The 13,164-nt window shown below is 40.7% G+C and overlaps 2 protein-coding genes across 4 annotated transcripts in view; both read left to right on the top strand.

Moving 5' to 3' along the window:
- The window catches only part of ZBTB20 (zinc finger and BTB domain containing 20), an 831,659-nt gene that overhangs the window by 219,316 nt on the left and 599,179 nt on the right, over positions 1-13,164 (top strand). The gene's annotated exons all lie outside the window — the stretch shown is intronic.
- Positions 9,187-11,597, top strand: LOC115900469 (serine/threonine-protein kinase ULK3). The gene has a single exon (XM_030941370.1). The coding sequence runs from the start codon at positions 9,217-9,219 to the stop codon at positions 10,633-10,635; it is 1,419 nt and encodes a 472-aa protein (XP_030797230.1). The 5' UTR covers positions 9,187-9,216; the 3' UTR covers positions 10,636-11,597.

Raw genomic sequence — 13,164 nt, 5'->3', positions numbered from 1 at the left:
TAATGATACAAGAATTTTGCTTCTTGTGTGGAGAAATAAACATCCAATCAAACAACCAGCCTGCAAATAGTAGCTATAAACTCTGAACAAAAACAAAAAATAAAAGCAAAGCATAACAAAACACAATACAGCTATTTAAAGGTTTTGGAGAATGGATGAGACTAGAGAAATAGTTCAAAATAGGTTCAAACTTTGTATTAAGCAAATGTCATGAGGTGAAGTGAGTTTCACATTTCTGAGGCTTTTTCTGAGGGCATCTCCAATTATAGTGGCAACATGGGACAGTTAAACTCCAAGAGAAAGCCCATTGCTTTCTCTGTAGTCTATAGGAACTCTGGGAAGGATCAGGGATGTCAGAGAATGAGGAAGAACATAGGAAAGTAAAGAGACAGAGATGAGAAATTGTGTGTATAAATTCTGGCTTAAGTCTTTGGCTGACCCCTGAACTACACATGCACAGGGCAGACTGAAATCAATCCAAACTGAGATCCAAAAAGCACAAATTTTTCAATATGAGATTAGCCAAATTAATGTCCCATGAAAACAACGATAGTAGCACTCTTTGGGTCAATGTGACACTATCTGGAGTATCCACAATTAACATTGATGATGTCTAAGTTAAAACCCATAATTGGCTGGGTGCGATGGCTCACGCCTGTAATCCCAGCACTTTGGGAGGCCAAGGTGGGTGGATCACGAGGTCAGGAGATCGAGATCATCCTGGCTAACATGGTGAAACCCTGTCTCTACTAAAAATACAAAAATTTAGCCGGATGTGGTGGCGGGCATCTTGAGTTCCAGCTACTCGGGAGGCTGAGGCAGGAGAATTGTGTGAACCCAGGAGGCAGAGGTTACAGTGAACCAAGATTGTGCCACTGCACTCCAGCCTGGCAACAGAGCAAGACTCCATCTTAAAACAAAACAAAAACAAACAAACAAAAAAACCCATAATTACTTCAACCCAGTAAAATGTTACCCTTTCTTAAGGATAAAGAAAATCAACAGATGGCAATCTTAAAATCACCCACATGTTGGAATCACTAGGCAAGAAAATTAAAGCAGGTATTAAAACTGCGCTTTAAGAGATGAAAGGGAATATGGTTGAAATGAACAAAAAGACAAGAAATCTCAGCAGAGAAATAAGAAATTATTAAAAGAACCAAATGGGCCAGGCACAGTGACTCACACCTGTAATCTCAGCACTTTGGGAGGCCGAGGGGGCGGATCACAAGGTCAAGAGATTGAGACCATCCTGGCTAACATGTTGAAACCCCATCTCTACTAAAAACACAAAAATTAGCCGGGTGTGGTGGCGGGCACCTGTAGTCTCAGCTACTGGGGAGGCTGAGGCAGGAGAATTGCTTGAACCCAGGAGGCAGAGGTTGCAGTGAGTCGAGACGGTGCCACTGCACTTTAGCCTGGCGACAGAACGAGACTCTGTATCAAAAAAGAAAAAAAAGGAATTTTAAAACAGAGAAATGTATTATATTAAATAAATAAATTAGTAGGATTAACAGTATAATGGAAGAGGGGTTTAATCTAAAAGGGAGTGAGAAAAAAGAGTGGATAAAAAATAAGCAGAATCTCAGAAACCAGAGGTACAATTTTATTTATTTTTTACTTAAAAATTTTTAATTGACAAAGGTTGTATATAGTGAAAGTGTGCATTGTGATTTTTTATGCATACATTTCTTAGTGATTATCACAATCAAATTAATTCACACATTCTTCACCACCCATTCTGTACATTAGATCCCTGGAACTTATTCAACTTATAACTGAAAGGTTGCACCCTTGAATCAATGTCTCCTTATTTTCTCCACCACCATCCCCTGGCAGTCATCACTCTTTCTGTTGCAATGAGATTCACCTTTGTATATGATTTTATATAAGTGAGATCACAGACTATCTGCCTTTTTATATCTTGCTTATTTTACTTAGTATAATGTCTTACAGGTTAATCCATGTTGTTGAAAATGACAGGTTTGTTTGTTTTTTTATGGCAGAATAATATTTCATTATGTATATGTACCACATTTTCTTTATTCATTTATCCAATTTACCCATTGATGGATACTTAGGTAGTTTCCATCTTTTGGATATTATAAATAATGCTGCAATAAGTATGAGGGTACAGATATCTCTTAAAGATACTGATTTCATTTCCTTTGGATATAAACCCAGAAGTGGGCTTGCTGGATCATATGATTATTCTATTTTGAATTTTTTTAGGAAACTCCATACTATTCTCCATAATGGCAAAACCAATTTACATTCCCACCTACAATGGACAAGTGTTTTCTTTTCTCCACATTCTTTCAGATATTTATCTCTTAGCCCTTCTGACACGCATGATGTGATATCTCACTGTAGTTTTGATGTGCATTTCCCTGATGATTATTGATGTTGAGCACTTTTTAATATACTTCTTGACCATTTGTTTGTATGCCTTCTTTGGAAAAATGTCTGTTCAGGCCTTTTTCCCATTTTTAAATTGAGTTATTGTTATTATTTTTTTGCCATTGAGTTGTGTGAGTTCTACATACATTTTGAATATCAACCCTTCATCAGATATATAGTTGCAAATATTTTCTCCCATTCAGTAGGTTGCCTTCTCAGTTTTTGTTTCCTTTGCTGTGCAAAAGGTTTTTAGTTTGTTGTAGTTAACTACTTTTTTAATTTTTGCTTTTGTTACCTGTGCTTTTCGTGTCAATATCCAAAACCTCTTTGCCAAAACCAATGTCAAGAAGCTTTGTTTTACAGTTTTGGATCTTACATTTAAATCTTTAATTCATTTTGAGTTAATTTTTGTGTACAGTGCAAGACAAAGATCCAGTTTTATTCTTTTGTATTTGAGTATCCAGTTTCCCAAAAACCACTTATTGAAGAGAATTTCCTTTCCTTATGGTGTATAGTTGGAGCCCTTGCCAAAGATTAGTTAACCGTAGATGTGTGCATTTATTTCTGGGCTTTCTGTTCTATTCCATTGACCTAGGTGTCTGTTTTTATGCCAGTACCAAACTATTTTGATTACTATAGTTCATAAGACAAATTGAAATCACGGAGTGTGATACCTCCCGCTTTGTTCCTTTTCAAGATTGCTACATCTATCTGTGATCTCCTGTGGCTACCAAATTTCAGAATTTTATCTATTTCTGTAAAAAATAGCATTTTAATATTGATAGATTGCATTGAATCTGAAAATGCTTTAGGTAGCGTGGGCATTTTAAAAACAGCAGTTCTTTCAGTTCACGAACATGCAATATTTTTACACTTGTTTTTGTCTTCAGTTTCTTTCATCAGTGTCTTAGAGTTTTCGGTGTATAAATCTTTCATCAACTTGGTTAAATTTATTTCTTAGTATTTTATTCTATTTGATACTATTGTAAGTGGAATTGTTTTATAATTTGGATATCTGACCCCACAAACCTCATGTTGAAATTTGATCCCAGTGTTAGCGGTCAGGCCTAATGGGAGGTGTTTGATCGTGGGAGTAGTTTCCTCATAAGTGATTTGGTGTCCTCCTTGATGTATTGAGTGATTTCTTGCTCTGTTAGTTCCCATGAGAGCTGATTGTTAAAAAGAGCCTGTCAGCTCCCTCTTCTTTCTCTCTTGCCTTGTAATCTCTACACACTGGCTTCACTTTACCTTCTGCCGTGAGTGGAAGCAGCCTGAGCTCTCACCAGGAGCTGGTGCCATGCTTCTTGTACAGCCAGAAAAGCTATGAGCCAAATAAATTTTTTCTCTTTATAAATTACCTAGCCTTAGGTATTCTTTTATAGCAATGCCCACAGACTAAGATGGATAGTTTTCTTAATTTCTTAGAGAGTTCTTTGTTAATACATGGAACTGCAACTGGTTTTTGAATGTTTACATTCTATCCTGAAACTATTGGGTTCATATATCAGTTTTAAAAGTTTTTTTTTTTTTTTTTTTTTTTTTTTTCCTGGAGTCTTTAGGGTTTTTCTACATATAAGATTATGTCATCTATAAACAGAGACAATTTAACTTCTTCCTTTCCCATTTTTTTCTTGCCTAATTGCTCTGGCTAAGAGTTCCAATACTATGTTTAATAGAAATAGTGAGAGTGAGTACGCTTTCTCATTCCCAATCTTAGAGGAAATGCTTTCAGCTTTTCAGCACTGAGTATGATGTTATCTATGGGATTGTCATATATGATCTTTATTATGTTGAGGTACGTTCCTTCTGTACCAAATTTGTTGAGGCTTTTTATCAGGAAAGCATTGATTTTTGTCAAGCGCTTTTTCCACACTGTTGAGATGATCGTCATATGATTTTTATCCTTCGTTTTGTTAATATGATGTATCACATTTATTGATTTGTATATGTTGAATCATCTTTGCATCCCAGGGATAAATCCCACCTGATCATGGTGTATGATCCTTTTAATGTGCTATTGAATTTGATTTGGTGGTATTTTGTTGAAGACTTTTGTATCTATATTCATCTGAGATATTGCTCTGTAATTTTCTTGTAGCACTCTTGTCCAGCTTTGGTATGAGGGCAATGCTGGCCTTGACATGAGTTAGAGAGCGTGTCATTCTTGTAAACATTTTGGAACTGTTTGAGAGGGATGGGCATTAATTTTTTAAAGCTTGGTAGAATCTGTTCATCAAGACATCTAGTTCTTTTGCCAGGCACAGTGGCTCACGCCTGTAAGCCCAGCAATCTGGGAGGCCTAGATAAGGAGATCACTTGAATTCTGGAGGTCAAGACCAGCCTGGCCAACACAGTGAAACCCCATCTCTACTAAAAATACAAAAACTAACTGGGTGTAGTGGTGAGTGCCTGTAATCCCAGCTACTTGGGAAGCTGAGGCAGGAGAATCACTTGAACTCAGGAGATGGAGGTTGCCATGAGCCAAGGACACTATGGCACTGCAGCCTGGGTGACAGAGCAATACTTTGTCTCCAAAAATAAGACATTTAGTCCTGGGCTTTTCTTTGATGGGAGCAGATTTTATTACTGATTCAATCTCCTTACTTGCTATTGATCTATTCAGAATTTTATTTTTTATGATGCAGTCTTGGCATCTTGTATGTTTCTAGGAACTTATTTTTTTACTAAGCTATCTAATCTGTTGGAATATAATTGTTCAATATAGTCTTTTTATAATTCCATGTGTTTCTGTTCTATCATTTTAATGTGTCCATTTTCCATTATAAAATTTTAAATTTGAGTCTTCTTTCTTTTTTTTCTTGGGTAATCTAGCTAAAGATTTATCTATCTTCAAAAAGATGAACTCTTAGGTTTACTGATCTTTTCTATTATTTTTCTATTTTCTATTTCATTTATTTCTGGTCTAATTTTTAATATAGCCTTATTGCTGATGACTTTGTGCACTTTATTTGTTTTTTTTTTAATTTTTGAGGTGAGAAGTTAAGTTGTTTGAAATTTTTCTTCTTTTATTAACGTAGGTATTCATTGTTATGTACTTCCCTCTTATTGTGTGCCCATTTTCATTTGTTTAAAGAAATTCAAGATTTTGGTTTTGATTTCTTCTTTTACACATTGGCTATTAAGGAGTGTATTATTTAATTGCCACATATTTGTGATTTTTTTCACTTTTATTTTTTCATTTTTAATTTCTTCTTTTATTGATTTCTAATTTTATATTGTAGTCAGAAAAGATACTTGAGATAATTTTAGTTTTTTCTAAATTTGTTAAGATTTGTTCTGTGGCCCAACATCTGATCTATTTGGAGACTGTTCCATGTGCACTTGAGAAAAATGTATATTCTACTGCTGTTAGATGGAATGTTCTATATATGTCTGTTAGGTCTATTTGGTCTGTACTACTTTTAAAGACCACTGTTTCCCTAGTGATTTGCTGTCTATATGATCTATCCATTTTTGAAAGTGGGATATTGAAGTCTTTTAATATTATTGTACTGCTGTCTATTTTTCCCTTCTGTTCTGTTAACATTTAATTTATATATTTAGATTCTCTAATGTTGAGTGCATGTATTATGTGCAATTTTTTATATCCTCTTAATGAATTGACCACTTTATTATCATTTAATGACCTTCTTCATGTCTTCTGATAGATTTTGACGGAGTCTATTTTGTCTGATGTAACTATAGCCACTCTTGTTCTCTTTTGGTTATTTGAATGGATTATCTTTTCTCATGTCTTCACTTTTTGGGTATGTATCCTTTTGGCTAAAGTGAGCCTCTTATAGACAGCATATTGTTGGATTTTACATATTTTTTTTCTGTTGAACCAGTCTTTGTATTTTGATTGGAGAATTTAATCCATTAACATTTAAAATAATTACTGACAAATACTGACTATTTTGTAGTTCTTTTTTTTTTTTTTTTTTTTTTTTGAGATGGAGTCTTACTCTGTTACCCAGGCTGGAGTGCAATGGCACGATCTTGGCTCACTGCAACCTCCACCTTCCGAGTTCAAGCAATTCTCCTGCCTCAGCCTCCCAAGTAGCTGGGATTATAGGCGCCTGCCACCACGCCCGGCTAATTTTGTATTTTTAGTAGAGATGGGATTTCACCATCTTGGCCAGGATGATCTCGAACTCTTGACCTCATATTGCACTCACCTCGGCCTCCCAAAGTGCTGGGATTACAGGCGTGCACCACCATGCCTGGCCTGTTTTGTAGTTCTTTTGTTTCTTTCTTCCAATCTTGCTGTCTTCTTTTGTATTTTATTGAATTTTTGCTTTGATTCATGTTTTTTGTGTCTACTAGAAGTTTTTTCCTTGTGGTTACCTTGAGGCATATATAACACGTCTTATAGTGACAACCATCAAATTTAAACTGATAACTTAATTTCCATTGCATACAAAACCTCTATAGTTTGCTTTTCCCCCAGCCCCCCCACTTTATTTATATAACATTTTATACATTTTTATATTGTGTATCCATTAATAAATATGCTAGCTGTAGTTGTTTTTGATACTTTTTGTATTTTATCTTTTATACTAGACTTAAAAGTGATTTATAGGAGAGAAATTGTCCATCCCAGTGGTTGGAACTCAGGAATCCACAAACTTCACCACTATGGGCTAAAATTCTCTGGGGTCCTAAATAAACTTTAAGGCAGTCTGAGCCACAAGGACTGCAACTCCTAGGCAAGTCCTAGTGCTCTGCTAGGCTTGGAGCCAGTGGATGTGAGGGTCATATGACCTAGTGAGACACAAGACATGGTAGCCAAGGGAGGGCTTCTGCAACCCCTCCTCTGACCCCAAGCAATGCAACTGGTAGCTCTGAAAGAGACTCCTTTCTTCTACTTGAGGAGAGGAGTGAAGAGTAAACAGGACTTTGTCTTGCAACTTGGATCCCACTCAGCCACAGTAGGATAGGGCACAAAGTAGAGTCTTTAAGCACCTATTTTAGGCACTAGCTCCCAGATAACATTTCTAGACATACCCTGGGCTAGAATGGAATGTGTTGCCTTGAAGAGAAGGACTTAGCCCTGGCAGGATTCATCACCTGCTGACTAAAGAGCCTCTGGGCCTTGCCTAATCAGCAGCAATATCCAGGCAGTACCTGTCATGGGCATTGAGTGAGACTCTGAAACATGCTGGCTTCAGGTGTGATCCAGCACATTCCCAGCTGTGGTGGCTACAGGGAGACACTACTTCTGCTTGAGAAAAACAGATGGGAGAGAAAAGGGGACTTTGTCTTGCAGCTTAGACACTAGCTTGGCCATAGTGTTGTAGAGCAGGAAGTGGGCTCTTGGGGTCCCCGAATCCAGGACTTGATTCTTGAATGGCATTTTGGGACTTTCCCTAGGCTAGAGGGGAGCTCACCACCTGGATGGGTCCCAGGCCTGGCAGCATTCACCACAAGCTGACTGAAGAACCTTTGGGTCTTGAATGAACATTGACAGTAGCCTGTTAGTACTCCCCATGGGCCTGTGCAGTGGTGTCCAAGGGAAGAGACTTCTATGCTTGTGGAAAAGACTTGTCTTGTGGCTTGGGTGCCAGCTCAGCTGCAGTAGAATAGAGCACCAAGTAGATTCTTAAAGGTTCTTACTCCAGGCCCTGAATCTTAGAGGGCACCTCTGGAACCATCTGGGGCTGGGGGAATTCGGTGCCATGAAAAAAAGGACACAGGCCTGGCTAGTGTTGGTAACTGATAACTGTAGAACCCCAGGGCCTTGAGTGAATGTAGGTAGCAGCCAAATAGTGGTTATAGCGGGCCTTCTGCAACACCCAGTGCTGTGCTGGCCTCAGGTCAGACCCAGCAAAGTCTCAGTGGTGATGGCCACAGGGGAACTTGTATTATGTCTCCCCCAGCCCAGCACCAGGCAGCTAAGCACACACACACACACAGAGACTCTGTTTGGGAGAAAGTAATGGAAGAGAACAAAAATCTCTGCCTAGTAATCCAGAGAATTCTTCCAGATCTTGTACAAGGCCACCAATGTGGTAATTCTATGAGTCTGTAAGATCCTCAGTGTAACTGACCCTGGAGTGCCCCCATTGTAGACATAGCTGCATTGACCAAAAATTTAGTCACAATAAACAAGTCCCTTAGAATACCTAGAACACCTTCCCAAGAAGGATGAGTACAAACAAGCCCAGACCACGAAGAATACAATAAATACCTACTTCTTCAATGTCTAGACATTAATGGACATCCACAAGCATTAAGACCATCCAGGAAACATGACCTCATCAAGCAATCTAAATAAGGCACCAAGGATCAATCTCAGAGAGACAGAGATAATGTGACCTTTTAGACAGAATTATTGAGGAAACTCAGTAAAATTCAAGATAACATAGAGAAGGAATTTGAATCCTATCAGATGAATTTAACAAATAGATTGACACAATTTTTAAGAATCAAGCAGAAATTCTGAAGGTGGAAAATGCAGTTGACACACTGAAGAATGCAGCAGCCTCTTAACAGGAGAATTGATCAAACAGAAGAAAGAATTAGTGAGTTTGAAGATGGGCTGTTTGAAAACATATTTAGGAGACAGGACAGAATAAAAAAGAATGAAGCATGCCTACAAGATACTCAAAAGGGCAACAGTTATTTGTCTTAAAATTGAGGCAAAGAGAGAGATAAAGGTAGACAGTTTGTTCTGAGGACAATATCGGAGAACTTCACAAACCTAGAGAAAGATATAATTATTCAAGCACACAGAAGGTTAAAGAACACCAAGCACATTTAATCTAAAGAAGACTATCTCGAGGAAGCGCCTGCGCGGGCGCGGGCAGCCGGGATATGGCGGGGCCCGGTTGGGGCCCCCCGCGCCTGGACGGCTTCATCCTCACCGAGCGCCTGGGCAGCGGCAAGTACGCCACGGTGTACAAGGCCTACGCCAAGAAGGACACTCGGGAGGTGGTAGCCATAAAGTGTGTAGCCAAGAAAAGTCTGAACAAGGCATCGGTGGAGAACCTCCTGACAGAGATTGAGATCCTCAAGGGCATTCGACACCCCCACATTGTGCAGCTGAAAGACTTTCAGTGGGACAGTGACAATATCTACCTCATCATGGAGTTCTGCGCAGGGGGTGACCTGTCTCGCTTCATCCGTACCCGCAGGATTCTGCCTGAGAAGGTGGCGCGTGTCTTCATGCAGCAGTTAGCTAGCGCCCTGCAGTTCCTGCATGAACGCAATATCTCTCATCTGGATCTGAAGCCACAGAACATTCTGCTGAGCTCCTTGGAGAAGCCCCACCTAAAACTGGCAGACTTTGGTTTTGCACAGCACATGTCCCCGTGGGATGAGAAGCATGTGCTCCGTGGCTCCCCACTCTACATGGCCCCCGAGATGGTGTGCCAGCGGCAGTATGACGCCCGCGTAGACCTCTGGTCCGTCGGGGTCATCCTGTATGAAGCCCTCTTCGGGCAGCCCCCCTTTGCCTCCAGGTCGTTCTTGGAGCTGGAAGAGAAGATCCGTAGCAACCGGGTCATCGAGCTCCCCCCGCGGCCCCTGCTCTCACGAGACTGCCGGGACCTACTGCAGCGGCTCCTGGAGCGGGACCCCAGCCGTCGCATCTCCTTCCAGGACTTCTTTGCGCACCCCTGGGTGGACCTGGAGCACATGCCCAGTAGGGAGAGTCTGGATCGAGCAACCACCCTGGTGGTGCAGGCTGTGAAGAAAGACCAGGAGGGGGATGCAGCAGCCGCCTTATCGCTCTACTGCAAGGCTCTGGACTTCTTCGTACCTGCCCTGCACTATGAGGCGGATGCCCAGCGGAAGGAGGCAATTAAGGCAAAGGTGGGGCAGTACATGGCCAGGGCCGAGGAGCTCAAGGCCATCGTCTCCTCCTCCAATCAGGCCCTGCTGAGGCAGGGGACCTCTGCCCGAGATCTGCTCAGAGAGATGGCCCGGGACAAGCCACGCCTCCTAGCTGCCCTGGAAGTGGCTTCAGCTGCCATGGCCAAGGAGGAGGCCGCTGGTGGGGAGCAGGATGCCCTGGACCTGTACCAGCATAGTCTGGGGGAGCTGCTGCTGCTGCTGGCAGCGGAGCCCCCGGGCCGGAGGCGGGAGCTGCTTCACACTGAGGTTCAGAACCTCATGGCCCGAGCTGAATACCTGAAGGAGCAGGTCAAGATGAGGGAATCTCGCTGGGAAGCTGATACCCTGGACAAAGAGGGACTGTCGGAATCTGTTCGTAGCTCTTGTACCCTACAGTGACCCCAGAAGAATGACTGGACAGACGTGAGCCATCTGGAGCAGAGGGACACTAACCTAGGCTGACGCCAAGAATGAAGTGGCCCACTGCAGCCCTGGCGAGCAGGCTTCTTGGGTAGACAGTGCTGAGACCCCCACATTCCAGAGTCCCCAGACTCCCTCGGGTTACTCTGCACCCGACAGACAGTTTGATGGCTGTGCTGTGTGCTGGAGGGGAGGGCAGGACTCTGGGAGAACAGCACTTCTTTCATGAGACCTTTGTTATTCAGTGGTTACTGGGTCCTGTGCCTGTCAGTTTTGGAGCATGCAGCCGTCTATCATTTTTTTGCTCTGAGAAGAGGGCAAGGGGCCCCTGCAGGGCACTTCTGTGCTTGCCCTCGCCCTGCCAGCAGGCAGCTGTGCCCCTGGCCTGCCCTTCCCGGGACCCCTTATTCCGACTCAGCTCCTCCTTGCACTGGAATGGGGCACTCCAGCACCCCTCAGGGACCACCCACCCCACAGTATGCACTCAGCCCCACAGAACCCACCAGTCTTTCTGGGAACTCACACCTGCCCACCATCTCGGTACTTCAAATTAATCCTTCAAGCATGAAAGTTGTATCTTTCGGGGTGGGGCAAATTTAAGAAACCCATTTCTTGTTCCTGCCCTGGCCTAGGGAGCACTCAGGAAGGTTCCTTGGTCCTCATCTCTCCCACCTCCGTTCCTCTTTGGGCCCCACACTAGCCACAGCGCGGGCCTTGTGCTGGAGTTTGAGCCTGGGAGAGGGAGACGGTCTGACCCAATGCACCCCAGGCTACCCACTTCTAGGCCTGCTCTGCCACTGGAGCCCTGGGCAAACCCCTTCCCCTTTGTGGGCCGGGGTCTCCCCATCTCTTCAATGGGGCTGATAACGCCACAGCCCACAGCATGGGCACTTATGAGGACAAAGTGAATTTAACCTGGAAAAAAAAAAAAAAAAAAAAAAAGAAGACTATCTCAAAGCATTTAAAAGTCAAATTCCCAAAAGCAAATATAAGGAAAGAACCCTAAAACCAGAAAGAGAAAAGAAACAAATAACATACAACAGAGCATTTGGCATCAGACTTTTCAGTGGAAACCTTACAGCCCAGGAAAAAGTAGCATTACATATTTAAAGTGCTGAAGGAATAAACTCTTACCCTATAACAGTATACCTGGTGAAAATATCCTTCAGACATGAGGGAGAAATAAAGACTTACCCAGACAAATAAAAGCTGAGGGATTTCATCAATATCAGACCTGTTCTACAAGAAATGCTAAAGGGAGTACTTCAATTAGAAAGGAAGGGATGTTAATAAGCAAAAAGAAATCATCTGAAGGTACAAAACTCGCAGTAAAGGTAATAATATTATTGCATAATAGTACTAGCACTATGTACATAATATGTACATAGAAAAACAGAACATTATAATAATGTAATCATATTTGTAAGTATACTTGAAATATACTGATATCATACAATACAGATTTCAAGACTAAAACTATAAGAAGAGATAAAGAAGGTCACTATATAATTATAAAGGGGTCAATTTAGCAAAAGGATATAACAACTGTAAGTAAATATACACCCAACACTGAAGCACCCAGATATATAAAGCAAATATTATCAGAGCTAAATAGAGAGATAGACCCCAGTACAATAATAGCTGAAAACTTCAACATCCCACTTTCAGCAATGAATAGATCGTCCATACAGAGAATCAGCAAAGAAACATTGGATTTAATCCACACTATAGACTGAATGAACCTAATATATATTTACAGAATATTTCATCCAACGGCTGCAAAACACACATTTTTCTCCTTAGCACATGGATCATTCTCAAGGATAGATCATACCTAAGACTACAAAATAAGCCTTAAAATATTCAAAAATTTGAAATAATATCAGATATCTTCTCTGATCACCATGAAATAAAACTAGAAATTAAAAATGAAGAATTGAGGAAACTATACAGATACATGGAGATTAAACAGTATACTCCTGAATGATCAGTTGGTCAATTAAGAAATTATGAAGGAAATTTTAAAAGTTTTTTGAAATAAATGATAATGGAAGCAGAACATATCAAAACTGGGAGGGAAGTTTGTAGTGGTAAGTGCCTACATCAAGAAAGTAGAAAAACTTTCAATAAAAAACCCAACAATTCATCTTAGAGAACTAGAGAAGCAAGAGCAAACCAAACCCAAAATCAGTAGAAGAAAAGAAATAATAAAAATCAGTGCTGAAATAAATGCAATGGAGATGAAGAAAATAATACAAAAGAACAATGAAATAAAAAGTTGGTTTTTTGAAAAGATAAACTCGACAGACATTTAGCAAGACTAAGAAAAAAAGATAGAAAACCCAAAGAAATAAAATCAAAATTGAAAAAGGTTACCTTACAATTGATACTGCAGAAATTCAAGAGACCTTTAGAAGCTACTATAAGCAGCTATTAATACATGTAAATAAATTGGAAAACCTAGAAAAAAATGAATAAATTCCTAGACATATACAACCTACCAGAATT

Source organism: Rhinopithecus roxellana, chromosome 1 (genome assembly GCF_007565055.1).
Source record: "Rhinopithecus roxellana isolate Shanxi Qingling chromosome 1, ASM756505v1, whole genome shotgun sequence".
Classification (NCBI taxonomy): domain Eukaryota; kingdom Metazoa; phylum Chordata; class Mammalia; order Primates; family Cercopithecidae; genus Rhinopithecus; species Rhinopithecus roxellana.
The sequence above is the reverse complement of the archived record's forward strand: the minus strand, read 5'-3'. Positions and strand labels throughout refer to the sequence as shown.

What these genes read in the sequence shown, in the direction of transcription:
- LOC115900469 (XM_030941370.1), top strand. Translation starts at nt 9,217, where the DNA reads ATGGCGGGGCCCGGTTGGGGCCCCCCGCGCCTGGACGGCTTCATCCTC.